Source organism: Condylura cristata, unplaced genomic scaffold (assembly GCF_000260355.1).
Source record: "Condylura cristata isolate star-nosed mole 26May11 unplaced genomic scaffold, ConCri1.0 scaffold00019, whole genome shotgun sequence".
NCBI classification, from domain to species: Eukaryota; Metazoa; Chordata; class Mammalia; order Eulipotyphla; family Talpidae; genus Condylura; species Condylura cristata.
Window position 1 is genome coordinate 39876582 of NW_004567120.1, and position 25411 is coordinate 39901992.

At 45.4% G+C, this 25411-nt stretch overlaps 1 protein-coding gene across 1 annotated transcript in view; it reads left to right on the forward strand.

Annotated features, from left to right (window-relative positions):
* Positions 1 to 203: 203 nt before the first annotated feature.
* Positions 204 to 25411, forward strand: part of AFF2 (AF4/FMR2 family, member 2) — a 276581-nt gene continuing 251373 nt past the window's right edge. The window contains exons 1-2 of the mRNA XM_004685860.1: positions 204 to 318; positions 8467 to 9327. Of these exons, the coding sequence (XP_004685917.1) occupies positions 8527 to 9327 (801 nt within the window). The 5' untranslated portion in view covers positions 204 to 318; positions 8467 to 8526. The remainder of the gene's footprint in view (positions 319 to 8466; positions 9328 to 25411) is intronic.

Here is a 25411-nt window from a genome sequence, read left to right on the forward strand (position 1 = left end):
CCACTTCTCCCCCCACCCCCGATATTCTGAAGCACTGACCAGGAGCTTCAGCCCAGTTGAAGAAACAATTCTTTGCTCTTTCGGCAGTGACAACTTGGGCAGCATTGACTTGTGCAGTTTTTTTTATTAATAAAAAGGATATGAATGATCTACATGACTAATTTGTTTTTCCTTTTGTCTTTTTCTTTTCCTCTCAGTCACTATGAACAAGACCGTAGTGCACTTAAAAAAAGGGAATGGGAGCGGAGGAATCAAGAAGTCCAGCAAGAAGACGATCTCTTTTCTTCAGGCTTTGATCTTTTTGGGGAGCCCTACAAGGTAGCTGAATATGTATGTAATTTATCTTTCTGAGAAATAGTTGCTTGTTACATTTTTTAGCGCACTAATCAACAGTTAATCTATTTTTAAAGCACCTAAATCATTTCCAAGAGAATATGTTTTACAAGTGAAATCTATGCATGCACTATCTTTGGGGCAACAGCAAGTTGGTGAGGAAGTCTTCAGAGACAAAGTCCATCTTCTCTGAGGAGCTCATAAAACCCGAGAGGGACTGTGAGGCTGCCTGTAGGCTGGAACTCTTTACTGTGCCAGGATCCCTCTGGCAAGCAGGCAGTTCCCCTGAGCTGTGCTCCCCTGGGATGACCAGCACAACGCCCCTGAAGACTTCATCAGAATGCCAATGGCCATGTCTGCTCCTCTTCCCAGTCAGTGCTCTCCACAGCAAGTTGCTGCTTCCCTTTTCTAGTGGAGGTTGCTGGTAGCTGCACAGTGGTGTGTGTGGTCTTTGCAAATCAGTGCTCTAGCACAGGGGGGAAGCCAGTCATTTTTTCCTGGTGGTGAATAATCATGGGCTAGGAGATTGCCTCAGCTGGAGAGGTCGTGTAGCTGGGTTCATTTTCTGGTGGTGTTCAGGCTAGTGTGTCGCTCTGATAACGAGCAGATTGCTATGTCTTCACGTCCCGACTTCATAAGTGACTGCCTCTCAATGTTCTATTCAGGGTGGGGATTGAGGGATGAATCTTGTTGAACTGGGGAGCTGGTTGGTTTTTATTGAAATTTAGTAACCGTGTAATTTTCTGTAATGAAATAAAAACAATATAAGAGGTCATATGATAAACGAGGACATTTTCAAGACCTGTGATTTTAGGAGAGCAGTATGAAGGGGCAGAAGCTTCAGGAACAGGAAAAATCTTAATGAGGACAGAATAAGTTAGCAGCTTTTGATTGAGACACTCAGGTGCTTTCCAAGTTTGATGAGTCTGACAAAAAGACTGCTGGTTTTCAATCTGTCCACCATATTGCAATCTAAAATTCCCTTCCTATCTCAGTGGATTTGACATCTATGCTGCTGTTCAAATATGTGGGGAGATTATTGGCTTAATGCACATTTCTTGAAGTCCTACTATGTGCTAGTGTACGAAAGGAATGAGACACGGGCCTTAACTGTGCCAAACCCCTCATCACGCCCAGAGCTGTCTGACTGATGAGCGTGTGACTGTGTGAGAACTGCCCCGATCCAGGCTGGGTGCAGATTGGTGAAGACATAGAGTCACCTCCGCCATTTGGACAGCATTCTGTGCATGAAGAGTCCTTGAAGTTGGCTCAGAGGAGTTCATGACAGGCACGGGTTGAGGAAGGGCAAGGACATTGAGACGATAGAAATGGCTATCTGCCGGCCCGCCGTGGGGGTGGGTTGGTAGAGAAGGGCTCCAGCTTTCCAACTTGGGGCGATGGTGGAATTGATGGCAGCTTGTTCACCAGGACAACAGTGTCAGTGCCTGGAGAGGAAAAGAGATTTCCGTTGTGAGCATTTGGGGGTTAAGATGCCAGTGGGTATCAAGAGCCTTTGGATGCAAGCATCTGAGTTTCGAGAGTGTGCATGGGAGGGAGGCAGGGCTGCCCTGTAGCTGGCAGTGGAAGCCTGAGCATGAGTGTGGGGCTGGTCAGATTGCTTAGTGACAGGGCAAAAAGAAGTTGTGGAGTAGTTCAGAATAAAGGGTAAAGAGGTTGCCAAGGCAGAGACCAGGAGCAGAAAAGGTAGTCAGAGCAGTAGGAAGAGAATGAGGGAGAATCATTTAGTAGAGTCCAAGAAACCAAGCACTTGGTGAAGGGCAATCAGTCAGTTCCATCTGTCAGAGAAGGCAGGACCAGACAGCGGCTGCTGGGTTTAGCAGTTAAGGGATTAATTATCTTAGGGAGGGTCGTCATATTTGCTGTTGTGGTGGGAATCAAAACTTCCAGGCTTTGGAAAGGTGCTCTTGCACCATGCAGGTAAATATCATTTCTTGCTAACAAGGACTTCTCTGTATGTACATTTATTTTTTAGTCCAAACACTGTATTTTTGAGGAGGCGGTTGAAACACCTATTAAGGGCATCGGCAGAAGTTTTTAAAAGCCACTCTCCATCTTCATATGACAGGGGTGCATCAGAGAGACACAGATAGGGGCATGGCGCCGAGTATGAGGCCAGATCTGTTGCATGGTTAGTAGCTATTGCCTTTATGCCTCTTGGCGGGCAGGAGCCTTTGTTCTCTAGTCAAGGCCACAAAGGAAAGGAAGAATGGTGGCACTTGATGATCTAGTAGTGATTCTCTTTCGCTCATGTCTGTGTTGGTGGCCGAGTGTCCTTGAGTTGAATCCATGTTCAGGCTCCCCTGGGAGAGCACTTTCTTCCATGTTACGATGTAAGAACTGTCCTCCAAAGGCTTCCCAACCTGCAGTGGTGTGGGCATCCTGGAAGTATCTGGACTTGCCAGTGGCTGCGGGCATGTTAGAACTCGCTCATGGTCCACTGGTGGAGACGAGGGCACTCCACAGCTCTTCTGCAGGGTTGTGGAGGGAATGTTCAGCGAATGAACATCCACATCCCTGCTGGTGAAACAGGACTTTCAGGAAGCTTCTGCTACCCTAGAGCCTAAAACACGGCTTGCCAACCCGCCCAGTGTTGGTGGCTCACCTGTTAGTGCAAGAACACCAGCGCCTGGGACCTATGCCCCTTTGTTGGTGTAAGGAGGAAATGGAGTGCTCTCCACACATACCCTTGATTGATGTCTTTCTTCACCTCATGTCCAGTGTGCTGGAATGGAAAGAATGTTGATCATGTCTGTATTTGGGTTTTATGGGTAACTTCTCTGTGGGGATGCTTTTGTAGCTTATAATTGTCCAATCTGAGTTTATGTTTTTAAAAGCCTTTCGAAAGTGTGAGACTGTCTGACATGTCCTGCTGGTGTGGAAAGAGTGGGAGTGATGAAAGACAGGCGTGTGTGCAGGGCCTCTGTTGTGCCAGGCCCTGTGCGAGCACGTTATGTGTGTGCTCAGAGTCCTTCCAACAAGTGGAGTATGCGTTTTCTCTTCCCCATGAGGACTTGGGAACTCAGAGAGGTAAGGTGGCTTCTCTGCATCTTCACATCCTTGTAAGTGGTGCGTGTAGCCCTAATTCTGGGCGATTCCATATCTACTCAGGAAGCTGTGGAACAGGACTCAGCAGACCTGAGAAGTCTACTGTCTGGCAGGCTTTGTGGAGGAAAGCTCATTTCTCTGGCCTGTAGTTTCCTCCTCTCTGACTTGAGTGATACCTGGCACTAATGATAGCCCCTGAATGACAACAAACATGTCTGCCTCTTCTGGATCAATAATAATGAGGACACCCAGGTGGAGAGAGATGCAGCCCCCTCCCCCGTCATCACCCCCCCCCCTCCAGGGGCCTCCTTTGGGTGGGCTGGGTGGTAGCAGCAGGGCCTGGCCAGGGCTGTTCTGCTGAGTCACCCGCTCATCTCAAGGGTCAAGGGAAAGGACCCAGGAAGCCTTTTCAGTCTTTCAAGTGCTGTAGAAATTAGGGAATTAACATTCTTATAATTAGACCACAAAATTAAATAACAACTTATAGCTCACAGGGATTGTTAGACATGTAACATGAAAAAAAAAAAAACATTAGAATTAGGGAAAAAATAATTACTAAGTCACATATACTAGCCACCATGAAAAAAAAAAGAAAAATTGAACCTCAAAACTTATTTTGTTACTTTTATTCAATAGCAATACTGTGGCACAGTAGCCCCCTAGCACATTAGTCTTACCATGAAATTGTGCGACTCATTTGTAGAAAGCACTAGAAGCAAACTGAGGTAACTGTCTTTGCAGAAAGTAATGAGAAGCAAGAAGCTTAAATAAAGGAGTGCTGTTAGTCATGAGCCACAGACCAGACATGTAATTTATGCCTGAAAACACTTGGAAAATACATTTCCTTGCTGATGGAGAAATTGTGATTACTTAGAAAATAACGGCTGCAGGGGTTACCTTTAAGGAATCAACCTATTATCTAGAATGGAAAGTAAAGAATTGGCCAAATTGAAAGAAGCCTATAATTGATTGAAATGGCTAATTTCATTTTTGCTATGTTTATCATGTTCTACCAAGACAGCTGAGAATACCTTGCTTTAATAGGAGCCCTGAGACTCTGTCAGTGGAAAAGAACATTTAGTGTTAATTTAGAAGTTGCTATGGTGTATGATGAAAGCACACTGTAGGTATCTATAAATGTATTTCAGGCCTGTTGAATTTGCTGTCCCGTGAAACTCATGTCTATGGTATGAGAACTTAAAAAAAGGGGTTGACAGCTCCCCACAACCAAAGGTGGGGAGTGGAGGGTTTACTCTGGCCCCCCTGGTGACCTGGACTGTATGATTGATCTCAGCTTGTTGAATGCTAGCTTCTTGAGGCGGAGTCTGTATGTACTCTGTGCCCAACACTACCTCATATGTGTTTTGAAAATTACCAGTATCGGTCTCATGAATGACCATGGTGATTCCTACTTGTAGCCACAGCATGTCTGTTATGTAAAGTATATGGCTCTTTCTTCCATCAGAAACTCAGAAAGTGTCAGCAGTGGACTCAACCTTGAACCGTGGCATGCAGTTTCGGTCACCGGTTCCTCTGAGACTCCTGCTCTAGGAGAAAGCTAGTCTCAGGCAGATGCCGGCCCTCCAGGTTATTCTAGCCCCAGCCCTAAGCCCTTCCTGAATGAGTAAGCACAGATCTGCAGCTAGCAGGTTTGTGCCCAACTCCACGTGCGGGCCTGTCCCTCCCTGAGTTAGACTCTTGCATTCTACTCATCACAAAAGCCATGTGAACAACATGTTTGCATCCTCTGTAAAATGAGTGCTGGGGAAAAAAGTCTTCATTTTCTTGTTTGAAGGTTCTTGTAGATCAGATTCCTGCCATCCAAGAGAATTCTGAAACCTGTGTGTTTTTTCTTTTTGTGTTAACTACCAAGAAGTTCAAAGTTCAGTTTAAAGTTCCAGCATAGTGACCAAGTTAGCTTGACTTCTTGCTTTTTTCCTTAAGTGCCTTTTATCCCACATCACATATCCTTTATTTTTATATAATTGGAGCCTGAATTATTATTTGATACTGATCAGTTCGGTAACGTGTAGTTGAATTTCTAATATGCACCAGCTATGGTACCATATCTTGAGGATATCCTTTAAGAGTTTGCGTTTTTATGCGGGAAAAGAAATCACAACTGTTGTATAGCCTGCCCTCCCATACTAGGTGGTTGACTTTCTAGACATATTCCAAGAACTTTCAGTTTCCCTCTATATTTATTCATATAGAGACAGTTAAGACATTGATCAGTTAAGATGTTATCCTAATTGCAAGCATATTTTACACCTAGAGGTGTACATAAAAATTCTAAGCATGCATCAGAAACCCAGATTGTTACATCAGTGAGTATAAATGAAGAGACATTAAAACTTAACCAAGGGTCTCTCCATTGGGTTCAAGATGAAAATGTTCCATTTATTTACTTGTGAAATGAACAGAAATGTGAGTGGCTTGCTTGAAAACAAATAGGCCATGAGATTTTAGGACCTTACTGATGTCGGCTTGAAGAGAGTGAAGGACTTCTAAGGGCTTTGAGATAGTGTGGTGGTCTCTATGACACTCTAGGACCAAGTATTAATTCTGTAGATCTCTGTTTCATGAAAGTTCAACAGACTTGAAATTTGAGCTTCCTGGTAGGCAAAGCAAAAAAAGAAAAAAAAAAAAAAAACCTCAGAAGTGATAGAATTCTCTTTTTGTCTGATAAGCAGTGTGTTCTAATTCATAAAGGGGGCAGTGAAAATGAAGGCATTTAAAATTTGAACTGAAATGTTGTTTCCCCTTATTGGGTCAGAATCTGGAAAATAGCCAGGTATTAGTTCCCATTAGTCAATCATCTAACCCACGGTGTAAACTCATGAGGGACCAGAACAACCGTGCCAGTATTTAAAGCTTGCGTCAAATTCGTCTTGGGCCTTTACACAATGGAATCTCTTTGTTTTGGATTTAGGGATTGACTGGAGAGGCCAGTTTTGGCCTCTACCCCAGTGGTTCGTTGTGCAGCTTTGCTGAAGGAGACTGCTCTATGCAAAGACTTTGTTCTGTTCCTGTCCTAGCTGAAAAGGAATTTCTGCCATTAAAATGGGCAAACCTAGGGACTCTCAAGGAACAAAGTGACTTCTACCCATCTCTGTCTATGAAATATGCCTTTGGAATGTACATCTGAAAAAGGAGCAATAGCTCAGTTGGGGATTATCTGGAATGTTAATTGTTTAATCACTACTTCAGCACCCAGACTGCGCAAGATGCGCTATATAAGATGGTCTGAAGAATAAGGCAACTGAAACGGACATGTGTTTATTTGATTTCTAAAACCTCCCATCCCTCTCCACGTATTTTCAGGATACTTTTCTCTAACCCTTGAAATCATATTCTCTCACTGTCCTCATTTCTTTGGAAGTGTCTGATCTGATCTGAGACATGTTGTGAGTTGAACGCATGATGCAGAGATCACGCTAATGACAAGGCGAGGTTTTCCCTCTCAGTTTTCTTTCTCGGTGTCCTCCTCTTTTATTTCTTCCCCCCGCAACCTTCTTCTTAAAGATGAATGATCCTGTGGATTTTCTCTCAAGCCCAATCTTCTCACTCTGCATTTTCTGTCCCTGGGAGAGTCCCTCCGTTTCTGGCACCTCGCCCTCCAGTCACCCGCACACACCCCATCTTCACCTACACAGCACCACACACAGCCATGAAGCACAGTGCAGGCTGTTACTCGGCCTTGGGCAGACACTCTGCCCGCGTCTGCCACGACACCAGACGGCGTAGGAGCTGTGTGAGAGGGCTTAGGTGCTGAACTTCTTGGAGTGGAGAGTGAACCTACTGGGAGGCGGGCCCTCTCTCTTGTGCCTGGAGCGCATGACATGACTCCTGGGATCCAGAGGGTGACAGTTGGGTGTCTGTCGCATCCAGTGCCCTGCTGCCAGCTGGCTCTATGGCCACCAGCAGCCTCCTTCATTGGAACACCTTGGCCAGGAGAGTGCAAGTCAGACACAAAGAAATCCTCTGCCCTTCGAAGTTCAGTAGCTTGTTCTGATAACACCTTTGACAGTTCAAGACAATAATAAAAAGTCAGTTTTGAAAATGAATAGCTGAGCCTCCAGCAGTCATTTCCAAGTATACAACTATCTACCAGTATCTAGTGGTGAAAGCTGTGCTTTCTGTATTCCAAAACCGCACACAGGAGTAGAGTTACTTTAAAAACATCACAGCCATTCAAGCAGGATCAGTAGACCCTGCAGGGAGTGGTTTAACAGGTACACTGATTGGCCATGCAATGACTTAGTGGCCAACCTCTCTGCAAATCTGACTTTGTTTTGATTTATTTAAGCAACATTTTCAATTCTTGCATAAGTTTTCTAAGTCATTGAAATGACACAGGAGAGCTTGAGTCACTGGATGAACAATTGCACCATTTCACAGCCAATGAGTATGAGTCATCATGAAGTAAACACAGTGGCCCCCCAATATGTAGTCAGACACCACTAATTTATACAGTCCTTGACTAAAAAGAATTAGATGTGCTTTAGTCATAAGTTAGCTCAATTAGATGTTGGTTATTCCCATGGCTATTCTACACTGAATGTAATCGTGATAGCACAATTTAACTGACGTCCTTATCCAATGGACTAAGCCTTTTTCATGGTATAATGAAAAGCGCAGAGGGCCCTTGTGTCAAGAACAAATAGAAGTCAAATGTTCCATTTTAACTGCCATGATCAGTAAGCCCAAGTGGTTAATCACAATGTAGAAAGTAACAGTCTAGCTCGTCTGATCTCAAATTAGTGATTTTGCTAATAGAATTCATAAGCAACATAACTCAAAACTTTCTCCCAGTGAGCATGTTTAAGGACAGGCCACGGCAGTAACAGATGCTAATCGCACAACTCACGCCAAGAGGCTTTCTCAATAGTGTCATTGATTTCTTCTGACATAGCACATGAAAAGTAGGAAATAATATAGCAGCATGAGAATTGTAAAGAACCCTATATGCTAGTCTACTTAGGACAGCTGTTTAAGACATTACCATTAGGAAACACAAACCTATTCATTCTCTTTCCTCCCACCCCCATCTTTTTGTGATTTTAGACAAACAAAGGCGATGCACTTGCCAACCGAGTCCAGAACACGCTGGGAAACTATGATGAAATGAAGGATTTGCTAACTAGCCATTCTAATCAGAATCATCTAGTGGGGATCCCAAAGAATTCTGTGCCTCAGACTCCGATCAACAAAAATGAATCCAGTTTTTTTCCGGAACAAAAGAACCGAATGATCACGCCTCACCAGGACAGCGCACACCCCCCGGCACCAATGCCTCCGCCTTCAGTTGTGATACTCAACTCAACTCTAATACACAGCAACAGGAAAGCCAAGCCCGACTGGCCACGAGAGAGCCACAGCGCTAGCATCACGCCAGCCAGCCAGGCCAGTGGGCAGCCAAACACACTGCAGACTTCCACACAGGACCAGCCCCAGGCCAGACTGGAAGACTTCTTTGTCTACCCAGCTGAACAGCCTCAAGTTGGCACCATAGAAGAACCAAACCCTCCTACCAAGGGAGATGGGAATGTCAAGCCCAATGGAGGGGATGCTTTCAAAGAAATCTTTCAGTCGAGCTCATCGGAAGAACCTGAATGTACAGTGCCCGCGCCTGGATCCCCATTGCTGGCCTCCTCGCTCTTAGCTCCCAGCAGTGGCCTTTCGGCTCAGAACTTCCCTCCAGGTCTTTGCTGTAAAACGAGCATGGGGCAGCAGAAGCCAACGGCCTATGTCAGGCCCATGGATGGCCAGGACCAGGCACCGGACATCTCCCCAACACTGAAGCCTTCCATCGAATTTGAAAACAGCTTTGGGAATCTGTCATTTGGATCACTCTTGGATGGAAAACCCAGTGTAGCCAGTTCAAAGACTAAACTGCCCAAGTTCACGATTCTGCAAACAAGTGAAGTAAGTAATTTTTTTAAAGTTCTGTGTCATTCTTTGTGTGTGTGTGTGTGTGTGTGTGTGTAGTTCACTATGCCAGGCCTGTAATCAAGTATTCCCAAGCAGCACTTATTTACCTTCTTGAGCCGTAGATGAGACTGTTCAAGGTCACAGTCTGAGTCTTGATCTTCTGTCACTTGTGACTTGACTGATTAATATTCTATACATACAGTTAAATCTCCTTAATTTGGAATGACAAAAGACAATGTCGGTCTGAATGAATGAAAAGTTGGAGTTATAAATGGTTTCAGAGAATGCATTTGTGGTTCTATCCTGTGCAAATGAATGTCGTTGGCCACTTTAATCGGTCTTAAGCATGCGAGGTCTATGAAAGTCACCATAGACCTTCACGAGCTGATAGCATATCAGAACTGTAAAACACAGACATGGCTTATTGTCCAAGAACCAGAAGCAGAAGGCATTCTGTAAGAATTCTAGCTTCTTAAGGGCTTGTAGGGCTGTTCCTTGACAAGATCTTAATGGTTTCTCTGTCTCTCAGTCTTACCTTCTGTATCATTTTCATGCACTGCCCCCTCCATAGTTCACTTCCACTGCCTGATCACTATCTCAAAGTAGACTCAACCTCAGTTCCACTGGGATTAGAATGGATAATCAGGAATCCTGGCCTGGAAAAAGAGAAGTCTTCAGGGACCCGAGTCTTGTCCCAGAGGAATTAATCTCTAATGACTAGATCCCGGATCTTATGGCCCCTGGGTGGGGGACTTCTGAGGGGTGGTCCTCAGATACCACCATGTAAGTGGCTGCCTTCTGCACATCGAACACTTGATTGGATTCCTGTTCCTGGTGACCCAAGGCTTGAAGACACACAGAGGAGGAATGTAGGTTGAAATCCTTCCTCACTAGGTGTCACAGTGTGTCTGTCACTGCAGAGGCCAATTAGTGGCGTATGAGTTAGAGAAGTCTTCATCTGTGCCTTCGGGCTGCTTCCTTTGTTTGTACTCAGCAGATGCAGTGATTGCAGAGGATGTTGGGAACATCAGGCAAGGGAAGACTGGGACTATCAGTTGAATTTGCTGAACCCATGTTTTGAATATTGTTTCATTTCTGAGACAATTTGGCTTTCTGTGTATCCACTCATTAAGTTTTGTCAAGCTTGTTTCTACCTAGCTCTCCAGTCTGTCACCTCTCAACACTCGTTGCCTTCCACACACCCATGGGCATCCCTACCCTGGACTTCTGTGACATGCCCTCTTTTCTCCATGGGTCCCTCCACTGTCCCCACCTGTCACCCATACAGGCTGATCTAATGGGCAGATGTAAACATGCTCTGGGAAGTTCAGTGACTTCTCTTGCTTTCAGGAAAAGTCCTAACTTCTTAGTCCTGCATACCAAGCTCTTCACTCTTGATTTCACACCCCCTCTCTGACCTCAGGTGTCACTATTGCTTTCTCTGTAGATGCAGTCACAGCCCAAAGCCCCCCTTCATGCTATGCCCTGTTATGCTTCCTTGTTTCTATGCCTGCTGCACCCCCAGCCATTCTAGAATGTCTTTTTCCACCCTGCCTTGTCTTCCTGCTCAAATCCTGTTTCTCCTTTAAGGCTACTCACTTTTTCACTTCCTCTGCAAAAGCTTCCCTGATTCCATCAGCTTAATGGCCAACCGCTCCTCTGGCTCCTTGTGCACCCGGACATGAAAGAAGCGCTTGACTGACACTTCTTTCATGGTATTGCAGTTACTTGCTTTTGTATCTGTCGCCTCTGCTAGACTGTAAACTCCTCAAGAGCAAGGAACATCTCATTCTTCTCTGTATCCCAAGTGCCTAGCAAATGTCTGGCACCTAGTAGCTACTCAATAACTGTTGACTTAGTAACTGTTGACTGAACTTAAAAACTGCTTACTTGATTACATTTTCAAAGTCATGTTAATGACATAGCATGAGCAAAGGTAAAGTATTGCTAGAAATCCCATTCTCGTTTATACTTCTTTAATTGTACTCCGCCTGCCTTTGTCTGATTCTGCTGTGCTGTGCACAGCCACTGGGAAATCCTAGCCCTTGTTTTCTTTTAGATGAGTTAAACAGGGTTGTAGTACTTGGAAACCAAAAGAAAACTGCTTTGAAAAAGGAGGACTATAATAGGAAGCTGGATGTCATTCTTGTTCCTTCTCTCACCCTGGTAGCTGCTGCGTTCCCTCGGCACACAGCAGAGCCATCCGTCAGGACCAGTCCGGAAACAGCACTTTCCTACAAGAGCGCTGTCAGCCCGCGTCCATAGCTCATTAGTAGACTGACAGGTCACACAGCCAGTGAGGTCTGCTCCACGGAATCCTCTCTCTTGTACATTCACAACATGGCTGACCCAGATTCAGAAACGACTTTGTGCTTTTGCTCAGTGCTCCAGTACACCAGTGAGAGGGCCATTCACAGAGTCTGCGCTGCCATCAGTTCTGGACATGAGTATCTAAGGAGCACCTGGCTAGGTGCGCGCAGCCCTTGGTAACGGTACAAATCGACTCTGATAGAGCCTTGTATGAAAAAATGGGACAGGTGCCTTCAAGTCACGAGCAGCAATCAGTGAGGAACGTGCTTATTTTCAAATATAGGTCTCAGGGAAGGATTTGAAAGAGGGGTAGGGAGAGGCTTAGGGCCCTAAAGTCAGAAGAATATGCAGGCTTCGAGGGTAATGCAGAACCCAAAAATAGGAGGAAAGGAAATGAGAGGTTAGACAGCCCAACAGAGTGCTTAGAAGGGTGTTGACGAAAACGCGGGCATAAATATAGACAGGCTGGAGCATTATGGGGCTTTGAACCTAATGGAATTTATGTGGCTAAAACTCTCAACAAGACTACCCTATTAAATCTTGATGCTCTTTCAAAAGCACTTAGCATTAGAATTCCGCCCTGGTTCCTGGCGCCAAGCACTCCAGGCATGGGGTTCTGGGTCCTTACTCAAGGTAGCCGTCCTCGATGAGTGGGAAGCGTTAGTTTGAGCTATTACTAACATGGCATATCCATAGAGTGAGCTCAGGGTTTCTTTGAGTATTCCCAAATCTTTCAGTAGCTCTGGTGACTGGAGGCTGACACTGTGGGTTAGTGAAGTGCGTTTGCCTGGAGTTGGGCTTTTGAATGACCAGAAAACAGCATCCTAAGATATAACAGCACCCAAATAGCATTGTATTTGTGAGCTAAGAGAGCATAAACATTTCTGGAAACGTGACGTTGGTTTGTGCTGGCCATGCTTGTTTACTTGTCTCTGCTGGCTTCTATAGTGAGGCCACTTACCTTATGTCCTGTCATGAGTCACCTTGTAGCATCTGAGAATTTCCACATCAATAATAAGAATACTAGAAGTCTAGCCAATTTTATTGCCAAAGGTCACCATTTCAACTGAAGCTTTTTCTTGCAGCAAATAATTTGTTTGCTTAAAAACTTCATGTTGCAGGAGTTAATCATGCTTTAGGTGACCCAAACGAGGAAGACGGATGTGTGCTGAAGTTGGGCTTAGAACGAATTTTCTGGAAACTGCATCTGAACATAGTAAAAGGCCTATTTATATCAAGTGGAAACTGAGGGTTGCTCACAGATGGTGTTTTATTAGGAAATGAATTTGTTAATAAATGTAGTTTTAGACATGATTTCATTACAGATGTTTTTGTTTATATTTTCATTAGGCTAAAATCTGCCAGCGTACGCAGGTTTGCATTTTGGTACAATTTATTCCAGTCAGTATTTCGGGGATGCAGATAATGGCACGCAAATGACGGGCTCAATGTCACGTACTAAGTGTTTCCATGCCATGCGCCGCCCTCTCGGGCTTGGCGCTAACGTGTGCGACAGCGTCATCCCAGTGAAGGGCGCTTGCTGTGCAGGCGGCTCTTGCTGTGACCTGAGGCCTCAGAACTGGGAGCCTCTTGGGGAGGTTTAATGGGACTGACGTGAATGCTGGGGCTTGGCTGCAGCTTCTACAGCGGCTAGCTTTTTGTCAACCAGCTCAAAAGCTAGTGGTCATCATTGTGCCGCTTTTATTTTATAGCCTATGCGGTGAACAGTATGGATGTAATTAGCTTTATTTATTGTAAGATAATGGGCAGCTCAGGTCCCTGGGCCACCAGTGCAGGGAATGTGGGAACTTACCACTGTGTGCTGGGTATGTAGAGATGGCCTACTCCGAAACCAGAGAGAGGCCCCACAGGCCGTAAGGCTCCAGCTGCTGCACGTAGCCCGTGTCACCAAGCACTAAGCACTTGCACTTGATATCGATCCTGAGTCAAATTTTTAGTCCATTCCTATGGAAACAAAATAGTACCTCGTCAGAGGCGATTGCTGGCACAGTTCCCACCCCCCTGTGACAGCGCTCCCTCTCCAGGATGCTGTGCAGTCAGGATGTTAGCATGTAGGTCCTGGCTGTGCCGGATCCGCAAAGCTTCACACCCTCTGCGAGTCCCGCCCTCGTTGGTATTCAGTTACATTTTTCTTCCCAGACATCTTCTCTTCCCCTCTGCTTTTATTGTCCCTCCAAGCCAGTGAGGAAACCGCCACTGGACAGCTGAAAAGGGCAATAAGTAATATCAGAGCAGGGCCGAGCCTGGCATTCTCGGTGATGGGGCAGTGGGAGATGCAGGGAGGAGACTCAGTTGGTGGCCATAACTGAGTGATTAGGAGAGCTGTCCTGGGGAGAGAGACTTTGAACTTGACCTAGTGGGCAGATATACAGTAGGGTGGGATGGATCTGCGGGGCAGCTGACACGTGTGCAACTGTGTGATGGATGGGCAGAAAGGCACGTGCAGCATGGGAGCCCAGGCACGCTTTATTTTGAGCACAGGCTGGTTGTCACCACCAAAGTGACACCGGGCTTGAAAGCCAGACCCTTAAGTGCCTTGAATGCCTAGGCAGTGTGGCTGCCAGAGAGAGGTGCTGAACTTGAAACTGCACCTCTCCGGTGGCTTCCCGGGAGCACTTTCAAGCCCGCTGCTCTCGCCAACCCTGGCAGTCGTTTCTGGGCTCCCAACGCAGCCCCGCTGCCTCCCAGCGCTGCACAGCTCATCTCTTCTCTGTGGACACCAGCCTCTCCTCGGTGTGCCTTCCCAAAGCTCCGCCTGACCTGTGCTGGTGGAGTGACTCGGAGCCCTCGTCTGCCGGTGGCACCTGCCCTGGATTCCACATCGGCACTAGCCCAGCTCTGGAGTAGCCCTCAGTTTTGGATTAGTAAAGATTGTGAAGACACTTGGCTTTTTTCTTTTCACTTTTTTAAGTCCTGCCGATCTCTTGCTCTTTGCATATATGTATGTTTCATTGCTGACCCTGTGTGTAAGGGATTCTAGCCGTCTCGGGATCCGGGAACAATGTCATCTATTTCAGCAGCTCACTTAAGGTGTTTTATTACACTACTTGGGGTCAGCACATCTGTCGTGGTGTTCTGTCCCTTGTTGCTTTTAACATTTTGGGGTTGGAAACAAGCCACAACATCGATTCTTATTCTGAAGCTTGTCGATTCTTATATTGTGAAAAATTAAGTCACCATTAAGATACCTGTTAAACGTCATGGTTTTCATTATTTTAGGGATTCCTTATGAGCTGAGAGTCAGCTTTGTGTCGGGGAACATGTGTACTGCAGAGCGAGATAGATAGCCAGGGCTTGTAAGCCCGGTGATGGGTCTGCCATGGGCTTCTCCTTCCTCAGGGAGCTCACGGTACCTGCAGGTGACGCTACTTCCAGTTTCAAATCTCCTGGGGTGTTCGTCTCCTTTCTGGTGAAGTCCCAACCCCCTGGTCTGTAAAGGGACATTCACCATGCCCTCCCTTATTTGCACTCCAAGAGTGCGAGCATTTGTGGAACCCTTGGGGATGGGAGCCTGCAGCCCCTCACCACCAGCCTCTAGAAGCCTCTGGGCAATTGCAAGACTAGGTAAACATGTGATTTTATGTAGGGGGTGAATACCAGTTCAGTCTGCACTATTAGACTTCAACTTCATGTTTTAAATGAAGATAAAGAGCTGGTGGTTGTATTTCACTCCAAATAGCAAGCTGTGATCCTCGAAGTAGCCCCTGATGCTTTTGCACCACCTAGTAACACACTGAAAGATGGAGCAGCCCGACTTTCACATTACATGGAGGAAAATATTTTGACAGGTTCAGTGTGTAGTAAAGTGATAAGCTTGTTTACGTGTGTTCCAAATCATCCCATTATCATCACGGGATATATCGATAATGTTCTGAGCCAGTCATCAAACCAGACTACTTGTCTTCTGCGTTCAAGAAGAAAAATTGACAGGTAGATAACCATATTGATTCAACCCGAATGGTGGAGGTGAAGGGCTTTCAAGAAGAGTTATAAAATCCTTTATGACTGTCATATCTTTAGTACTTTTTTAATTGACGAGAAAGCAAATAATGTCTAACTATCTTTTAAAGAAGCACAATGCTTTGGTCACCAAACCAAGTTTATGATATAGGTGGCAATCATAGAAATGTCTTTATCATTTTCACTGTACAAATGCTTTCACATATACATTATCTAATATTTTTCCCAGCTTCGTGGCAGCAGAATTCACAAATATACTCCAGGGTTGACTTAAGTTTTGATGTCTGTAAGCATTGTGAAATAGCCTCCACTTTCACACCCATCACCTCATGGAGCTACCAGTTTGTGTATGTGTGGTGAACACACTTAACAGTCTAACCCTCTTAGCAAATTTCGATAATGGCATACACAGTGGCTAAGTGTCCTCACCATGCTGTACACAAGATCTCCAGAGTTTATTCATGTGGCCTAACTGAACACTTGACCACCAGCTTCCCATCTCCTCTCCTGCAGCCACCTGGTTTTGATCCAGATTATCATGATTTCTTTTGCACGGATGCAGGACGCACTGCCTGAGACTGACATCACTGGCCGAAAGCCATGGAGCCCGCCAGCGACCCTGGTGGTGGACTAGGCCCTAGTCCTCGTGACCAATTCCCTGTTGGGTGTTGGGTAAGCACAGTGCTACTGCCTATGGAGGGGTTAATTTTCTAAAAGTAGCTTCTTACTGGCCCATAAGGGGCAAGAGAATAATGAGCTGAATCCAGCTTAAGTTGAAATTCCCTTGCTGGGCTCCAATTTCAAAAGTCTGGGGCCAAACATACCAAAAGAGCAATTTTTCTTGTGGCATACAGGTTATGCTCATGTGTTTTTCATTTACAAATCTGGTGAGAAGTAGTGTTTTTGCAATATCCCTAAATGAGTAACATATGACACAACTTGTTAGCGGACCTTTCCTTGGTTCATAAAGTTTCTGAGTTTTTGTCTCTGGTAGAATGACTTTAGCAGAATACTCAGACAACATAAGCAAAATGTGGGTTTCTGTGGCTGAAACACAACCACCCTCAAGATTAACCTTAGATGTCAAGGTGAGGTAAGTAAAAAGTGTGCATGCTAATAATTGATAGGAAATAATTGCTAGAGAAGGAGTAAATAAGAGTTTTCTCAAATGTCTGAGTTCCATAAGTGTATTAATTTTTAAAGCTTACAGATCATCAGGTTGCATAAGGAGTTAGCAAGGAACATGGAAGGGTCCCAGGCTTTTATTCCCAGCTACTGGGTGGACAAGTCCCTGTACCTAAGCAGGAGAGTACCCAATCCATATGTTCCTTACTAATAATATTACTCTGAGAATAATGAACTGTAACTAGTCATAAAAGATCTTTGAAAGAAAAAAAAAGATCTTTGAAAGATATTCAAGACTCTGGAAATCGGTGATATATTAGTTTTCAGTAGTTGCTGCAGTAAACTAAGTGGCTTAAAAGAACAGAAACATTCCCTCAGAGTTACAGAGGCTGGAAATCCACAAAGGTGTTAGTGTGACTGAACTCCAATCACTCTGGAGCAGGATCCCTCCAGGCAAGTCCAACTTCTGGTGGTCCCAGAATTCCTTGGCTTGTGTGCACATCACTGCAGGCACCATCTCTACGTGCTTTGCACATCTGCGTCATCATCTCTCTTATAAGGACATCAGTCCTCGGATTTAGAGCCCACCTTAAATATGTATAAGATTATTTCATGTCTCTGCTCTGAACTGATTGTATATGTCAAGACCTTATTTCCATGTAAAGTCTTCTAAGGTGCTGGGAGGCATGAATTTGGGGATGATCCTTTACAGCCCACTGTAAGCAGGGTCATACTTCCCACTTTCCAGTCTGGGAATGGAGGGCAGTCAGGGGGTGGTCACTGTGACAACCCCAGCCCAGCCCATAGTAACGTGATGTGCTTCCCCATCTGATGTGAGTTTGTGGTGCATGATGGTTCTGAGCCAGATGCTCTTCTAGCTCTTCCATTTTTCCCCATGGGAAAGAGAAGTGCTGTGAGTAAATTGTTAACAAAGAACTGTGCAAAATTGAGTAAAGTTATTTTTAACCCAGTAAACATAAAGTTTGTTTCAGTTAAATAGAAAAGAACTTTTATCACTGCAGTGCCTTGACTGTAAGCTAGAACTAAGAGGGCAAACTCTTTCAAGGGAAAATCCTCATCTTTGTTACTATAGTTTGAGAATACCCATAACAAAACGTAAACAAACAGGTTGTCTGTGTGTCAATAGCATTTTATCCATGAACACTGGAACTCAAATATCACACACTTCCATGTGTCACAAATCTTCTTCCTTTGATTTCTTCTAAACATCCTACCCTGTCAAGAACTTCCTTAGACAGAGATCCATTCAAAAGCAGGCAGTGGGCTGGGCATGTGCTGACCGTGGGTTAGCTCCAGACCAAGCTTTAGACATAAACACCATTTGATTTGCTCTACCGATCTTCACCAGGAGGGTAGCTTTGACTCTAGCCGGGGGAAGGTCAGCCCTGCAAAGTTCAGGGGGCAGAATCCTACTGCCAGAAGAGGGGTTTGTAGCCAAAGGAGAACTGACCAGTGGAGTAGAAGTTTCTCTAGGTAGCCACACAGGAGGATAAGAAGGATTTGTACTCAGGATGCAAAATACTCTTCAATCACACAAATCACACCTCCCTTCAGAAGAGTCTTTTCGCTTAGTGATTTCTGAGGTGAAAGTTTTTATGACTTTTCCTTTCTTAGAATTCTGGTGCCTGAGCTGTTAGGGCCAGAAACCACTTCCACGCCCAAGACTGTGCTCAGTCTCACAGGGCATGAGGAGATGACCTTGTGATAGCTACTGCAAGGAAACCCGTCCCCGAACTCTTTTCTAGAGAGAAGAACCTATGCCTATTCCAGTTGGGATTCTGGAATCCACTGGGAATGAGGAGGACTAAAATACCTATTGGACTTGGGTACGGGGCAGTAGGAATCTCTGAGGTTCTAGAACTGGCAAGTGCTGTTGCATAGTCTGAGCTTTGGGGTGAAGCGACTGAGGGTCTGTGGCAGCTGCTGCAGGTGAAGTGGATTGCATCTAAGCCTTGGAGGTGGCTGGGGATTCAGAAGCTGTGCGTTCTGGGATATCAGGGTGCCATGAGAGCTCACTGCCTTCCACAGAAGAATATGGCTGCTGGATCCCAATTTCATTAAATAGGTTGGTGGCTGGAGAAGGAACTGTCCTCGCACAGTTTCTGAGGTCACCATCTGCGTGGTCTACATGACAAATGTAGCTGATTAAGGAGATGATGCTGGCTTAGGTCACAACTATTCTTAGACCTGTCTTTACCACTTTGGAGCTCCAGTTCACCAAGAACTTGATGCAAACTTGCTGAGGAAGCTGGCTTTCTCTGAGACATCTCGGAAGGTCCTCCAGAGCATCTGTTGGAGACAGAGGCCACGAGACTGACCTGCGTGCCTCTCGTGTTGAGGCACTCGTGTTGTCTGTCTGAAGCTTGGCCCTATTTATGGGAACACAGCTGGCTTTCAGATCCTTTGAAGGTGAAAGATGTAACAGACCTCCCCAGGCAAGATTGATGGGTAAAAGGGCCCACACTGAAGACTTCAGTCTGATTCCATAATCCCCTACGATCAATCTTGGGGAAAATATCCTGGCTAGATATGTGAGGCAACATTCGGTCCAAAGTCAAACATCAAAACAAAACAAAGCAGTTTAACATTTTGGGTTTTTCACATTGAATCTTCTATTATGAATTGTGATGTTTTACATGTGCAAACACTATCTTATGCATAATTGGGAAGATCCATTAGAAGAGAATACTTACAAGATCTCATATCTCCTTTTATCTATTAGTTATACTTGTTCATCTGTTCAACAAACGTTTACTTTGAACACCCGTTGTATACTAAGTGCTGTGCCAGGCACTGGGAAACTGAGATCAGAGAGATATGTGGCCCAATCTTATGTAGTGTGGGGGATATGCCTCCCCCCCGAAGAACCACAGAGAAATATGCTAGAGGGTTCTTCAGTTTCCTTTGGGAATGGAGAGGATGATGAAGGCAGCCTGAAGTGTTGCAAAAAGCTTCTTCAAGTAGGTGGCAATTTCTGTGCTCACTCTTAACGTGAGATTGGAAGTTTTCCTGGTGAGGAAGTGGTGGCATATGTGGTTCCTACTGTGGAAACCCACATCAGGTTCACGGGATGCAAAGCTGCTGGGGTTCACGCGATGCCAGAGAGTGCGCTGTGTTTGGGGAGTGAGCAGGGGTGGGGATTCGTTGGGGAGATCAGGGTCTTGGTGCCCGCTCCGGCTGGTGAGGAGCCTTTAATGCTCTAAGTGTGGTGGTGCGAAATGCTTCAGCAAGGTCGTGTTGGGGGAAGGGAGAGCCGGGTATGAGAAGGCTGGTGAGCGTGGAGACAGAAAAGGCGTTGAGCAGGCTACTAAATTAGCCCAGGCCACAAGTGCTGGCAATTTGAACTGAACTGTTTTCAAGTTAGATTTTTGAAGGATGATTAGATGAGGTTCGATGAGTAAGTAGACAGGCCACAGAGCGCAAGCCCACAGAGGGAGCTAACATGGCCCCGAGGTTTGTAGCCTGGTGGCCTGAGGATGGTGACACTCATGCCTTCCCAAAGCAGGTAAGCTGCTGCTTGTATTTCTTGTGTTGTCCTGTTGCCATGTTGGAATGCGTGCTGCTTGGTTAACGTAGGGCCAGTGTTTCATGGGCAAAGCTTTGCACAAAAATCATGATTGGCTTATGCTCCCGTGAAGGATTTATTTCCTCTAAGTGGCCTCTTTGGTTCACCACTTAAAACACAATATCCTAACTCAGGGAGATGGTATGGTACTTTGGAGAACAGGAGAAAATACGCTGAAATACACTTTTTTAGAAATCACACAAGTGGAAATGACAATTTTTCTCTGGGTTATGGAGCGCATCAACTTGCGTTTTGTATTTTTGAAGTCAAATGAAGACATTTCCCATTGAATGTCTCCTGCAGTGAAAGCTGCCCACTGTGCTATGGTCGTCCCTGCTTTATGTTTCCTGTAGAATCAAGCTGTGTAGGGAATAGGCTTCCAGCAGAAAGTGAGGCGAGCCTTCCACCCCTCCCCCTCCTCTGCACCCATAAGACTCCTCAGTGACGAATCGCATCTTTTAATTTTGCTGGGCTGTGAGAAGGGCTATAATAGCTGGTTTCTGTAGAAATTGCTACTTCAACGTGGTTTGGCTCTCCTCCCTGCCTTGATGTGGTGGGTGTAACCATTGTCTGCAGTTAAGGTCATGAATTTCTGGTAGTGGAAGAAAAGAAAGGACTGGAATTGAGTTTACGACACCTCTAACCTCCGTAGTTAGTAGGATTCAGACAGTGTTTTCCAACAACAGGAAAGTGGCTCATGATGGATTTGCTTTATTTTATTTAGCACTCTTCTGTTCTTGACTCTTCGAACTCTCTCTGCAGCCCCTGGGTACTTTCTTACTTTGAAATCATTCTAAACACTGAGGCTTTGCGAGCGTCTCCCCAAATGCCTCACCACACCCAGCTATAGAACCAGGCCTTGAACACTGGCCTTGTAACTCTGGCTATTAAATTCAAAGAAAAAAAATAGTTTGGTTCCTTGAAGAACAGTCCGCATTCCATGAGCACACAGGACGTGTAAATGTAGCAGTCTGAGGAAACTGAGGCCTGCCTTTGCCTTGGAGGTAGTGCGGCATGTCCGTGGTGATGATTGTGTAATTTCTGGAATTGGAGACTCCTGGTGCTGGAGGAACTCTGCAGAGCCGGCTGTTTCTGCTGACTTAATAGAAGCGTGTTGGTCTTCTGTTAGACTGGACATTCCTCACTCAGGATGAGGTCCGTGAAGGCCACAGGTGGGGCCTTCATCTGAGAGCACTTGAGCCAAAGCTAATTAAATGCAAACCAGAGCTCAGCCACTTTGCTCAGCTACAGAGGAAAGTTCCTTAGCTGGACATTCCAGTGACTATGTCAGCCCTGTGAATAAACAACAGCTAACTTCTCTACTTTGACCAAGAAGGGAAGGCTTCCCTACCACATAAATGTGCTCACCTTCTGGAAGGGGAAGAAAGGAAATTGCGGCTGCATTGTGTTACAGAATCTCCCTGGATTCCCTTTTGGGGTTTTTGGAAGATTGAAAGACCAAATGCCTGCACCTGTCATACTCAGGGCCTGAAACAGGCTCTCCCTCTGTTTGCCTCAGTGTCCACACCTCTTACGTAGAATTAGTGCAAGTGTGTTATCTGGCCATGCTTTGGAATGCTCAGATCCACATTGGGTTGGGGATAAGTCACTGAGGAAAGATGAAATTTAGTTTTTTTTTTTTTTTAAGATTTACTTATTTATGCATACGGAACTGGGGTGCAGGCCAGAGGCACAGGGGCAGCGAGAGGCTTCACCAGAGTATGGAGCAGAACAGGCAGATCGATGAAGTACACTGCAGAGGGGAGAAGCGGTGAGACAGGCGGGGGGTCTGCCGCGCCCTGTGGGTCACCTCCCTTCAGGGATCGAACTAGCACTGAGGTGGCCACAGCCCGCTTCATAGTGCTGCACTCCAACTTGCTGCGCCACCAGGGAGGGTCGAGATGTAGTTTTGGTTTTAACTCTGACTTGATTCATTATGTGATTTACATAGGTAGGTATAAGTAGATTTCTCTCCAAAGCTTATAACAATATACCCACAAAAACCATATCATAAGACAAGCTAAACCTGTTTTTTATCACTGCTGAGAAGAGGTTACTTGTTAATTTTTTCCCAATGGCATTCTGCTGGTGAAGTCGATGCATACTAGGAAAAATGAGTTTCACTACCAGAAGTGTAAAAATTGCGTCTTCATAAATCAAGAGGATCTGGTACTCGGAGCTAGCAATGACAGGGCTGTCTGAGCTTCCTGTTTTGAATAAGTCATTAGGCATTTTAGTCTTTGCATTCCTATTTAATCTGTACAGCATTATTTATTCCAATAATTAGTGTTAACTTCCTTAGCAGTAGGCAATATAATTACCTTTAAAATTTAAATGGGATAAAAATGCCTTGAGAACATGGTTTAGGAAAACTCTTAATATTTATTTTCAGTTGCCTCTTTAATTATTCATTTATGTTGTATTTGAAAGAGAAGAGAATCTTGAAAAACAGAAGGCTGCTGACAGAATTATGTCTCCCAGGCAGGGCCTTGGTTTTTCAGCTGCTTGGATGGCTGAGGCCTTAGTACTATCCAGTGGACGCTCCCTGCCCCCTTTGTTCTAAATCCCTCTCAGGTAGAACAGCCCACGCTGCTTCTTCCTACTCTGATTCTCCTTACTGTGAGCTTCCATCATTCTCCTTTCCCAGGTATGTAAAGTTCCAAGGTCATAGGTCATAGGTCACTGAATCGCAAGCTCTGGCACCTCCATTCACTAGACAACCAGGCAATTATTTCAGCTTTTTTGAAAATTCCCAGTGTCATTTGTGTGACTTTTGATTCAACTATAAATATGAAGGCGATTATTTTCTTAAATATGCATCTAATTAAGACCCAGTTTATAGGCTTGATAAACCCTCTGATTCTGAATAAATATAGTAGTTTCTGAGAAAAATCAGTGTTGCTAAAGGTGGAAGAAATAAAACTAGCCTGTTCTGAAGCCATTATGAAGAACAAAAGCAATTGCAAGGGAAGGTTGATGGTTATTCATTCATTCATTATGCATTGAGCACATCGACATGCATAATGGTGTTTCATCTTTCTGGGGCATCCAAAAATGTTCAAAGTAGTGACTGGATTGTTGCCAATCCCAGTCATAGTACTTGACACAAGAGGGTGTGTGTGTAAAGCACATGTGCAATAAGAGTGTCTGGAAGAACTGAACAGGCTGGAATATTGAGGTAGTTGGACAAGAAGCACAGGGTCTGCGGATGCACCTGTGTGATAACCTAAGGGCATTTTTTGTGGAAGCCTTTCCTGAAGAGGAAGTCCAGACAACAAGGCTCAGACTGGGGCAATGAGGAGGACCAGATGCCCAAAGGGCAGCACGGAACAGTGTTGCTAAGTAGCCGGCAGACTCTTCATCACTTGACCTTTGCCCAGTGTCTCTTATGTGCAGAGTGCTGTTCTGGGGGTTGGTGGAGGTACAGGCCCTGCATTCAAGACACTGACCTCTAGCTGGGCACCTTTTGGGACCAGTCCACAAATAGCAAAGCACGGTCAAATATCAGGCTTGCAGGCGCTCACAGGCATCGCTGGAGCCTGAGGAGGGAGGGGTGCATGCTGTGCAGCAGGCCCAGGGCAGAGCTTAGCAGAGGGTTGTCATCGACACCAGGGCCTATAGTGGGTGCACTCAGGTGAATTCATGGGGCTCATTCTCTTCAGAGGCCTTTGAGGTTTTTGAGAAATGGATGAATCTCAGCTCCTCTCTCCCCAGAAGGGTGTCAACAGGGTCTATTCAATTCTGGAGGCATATTCAATTATTAGATTTCCTGAAGACAATCTAGGGGTCCTCCAGGAAGTCCATGTAGCTAACCTGACACCTTTGGTGTCTTGGGGGACAGGGCAGAGACATATTCAACCTGCAAGCCCATCTCCTCTCACCTAAAGACAATAACTAATATCTTCTTCTAATACCTTCTTCCATGTATTAAGGAATAACATGAGTTCAGAGAAGGAACATTATTACACAGCCAGATGCCAAGCACATTCTACAATGCTGTGTGTCCGTGTGTGTTTCTCTGAGAACAGAGGAGTTGACAACACTGCTGTTTCTTTGATTTCCTCAGTCCGCCCCCCTCCCCACAGTGAACAAACCATTTATGTTTTTAAAACATCCCAACATACAGAAGAAATGAGGCCGCCTAAACTGGGAAATAGAAGCCGGCCCTAGTTTCCAGAATAAGCAAATTAAAAAACGAGCCTAAACGTGCTATTACAATGTTCTCGGATTTAGTGTGCAAAAGGTATGTGCGTGGCAGACGTGTGCACCTGTCGGTGTACGTGTGAGCCCCTCCACATTCCTGCAGCTTAAGGACGCGTCTTCTTGTATCCTCACAGTTTATGTGACTTGTTAGTTGGTAAGTGTACTGACTTGGGTCAAAACATGCACATGCAGAAACACACACACACAGGCACGCAGAACAACAGGACAACAGCCGCAGCCGACAGGCACACACTCCAGTCGCACAAACTTAGACTGGGACTTCATAGCATGCTGTTTAGTGAGACATCAGGAGGTGGCAATGGGCAGTAGGGTTTGAGATCTGAAGTTACTCAGCTGTACACTGTACAGGTCACTCAACTGACCTGTGAGTGCTTTGGTTGCAGGACTTTAAAAGTAGTCGTAATTTTAAGAAAGCAGGTGGAATAAACACGCCTTACTGCAGCAAAAGCCTCTCCATCCAGCTTCTCATTGCTTGGTAACACTTCTTGGTAGAGTAAAATGAACAATTGTTTGGAAGTACTTTCAGTTCACGTGCCACATGCACTGGGCTTGTTTCTGACATCTGTGGCCTTTTGGATGGAAGCATCACAGCTCCCTACCACACGAGCTGCTGCCAAGTGTCATGTAAATCTGTGTCTTAGGTCACATGGGTAAATGGGACTGCCCATCCAGCCAGCTCCTGGGGAAGGTTCCAATGCTGATACTAGACTAGAGTGAGGCACTCCTCACTGACTAGACACCGAGTAGGTATTTTATACATGCATGTTGTCAAACGGCTGGCTGGCTGGTGGGCATTTCAGGCAGGCCCATGGCATGGCATGTTTTTCTAAACAGCATCATGTGCTTTGGCTG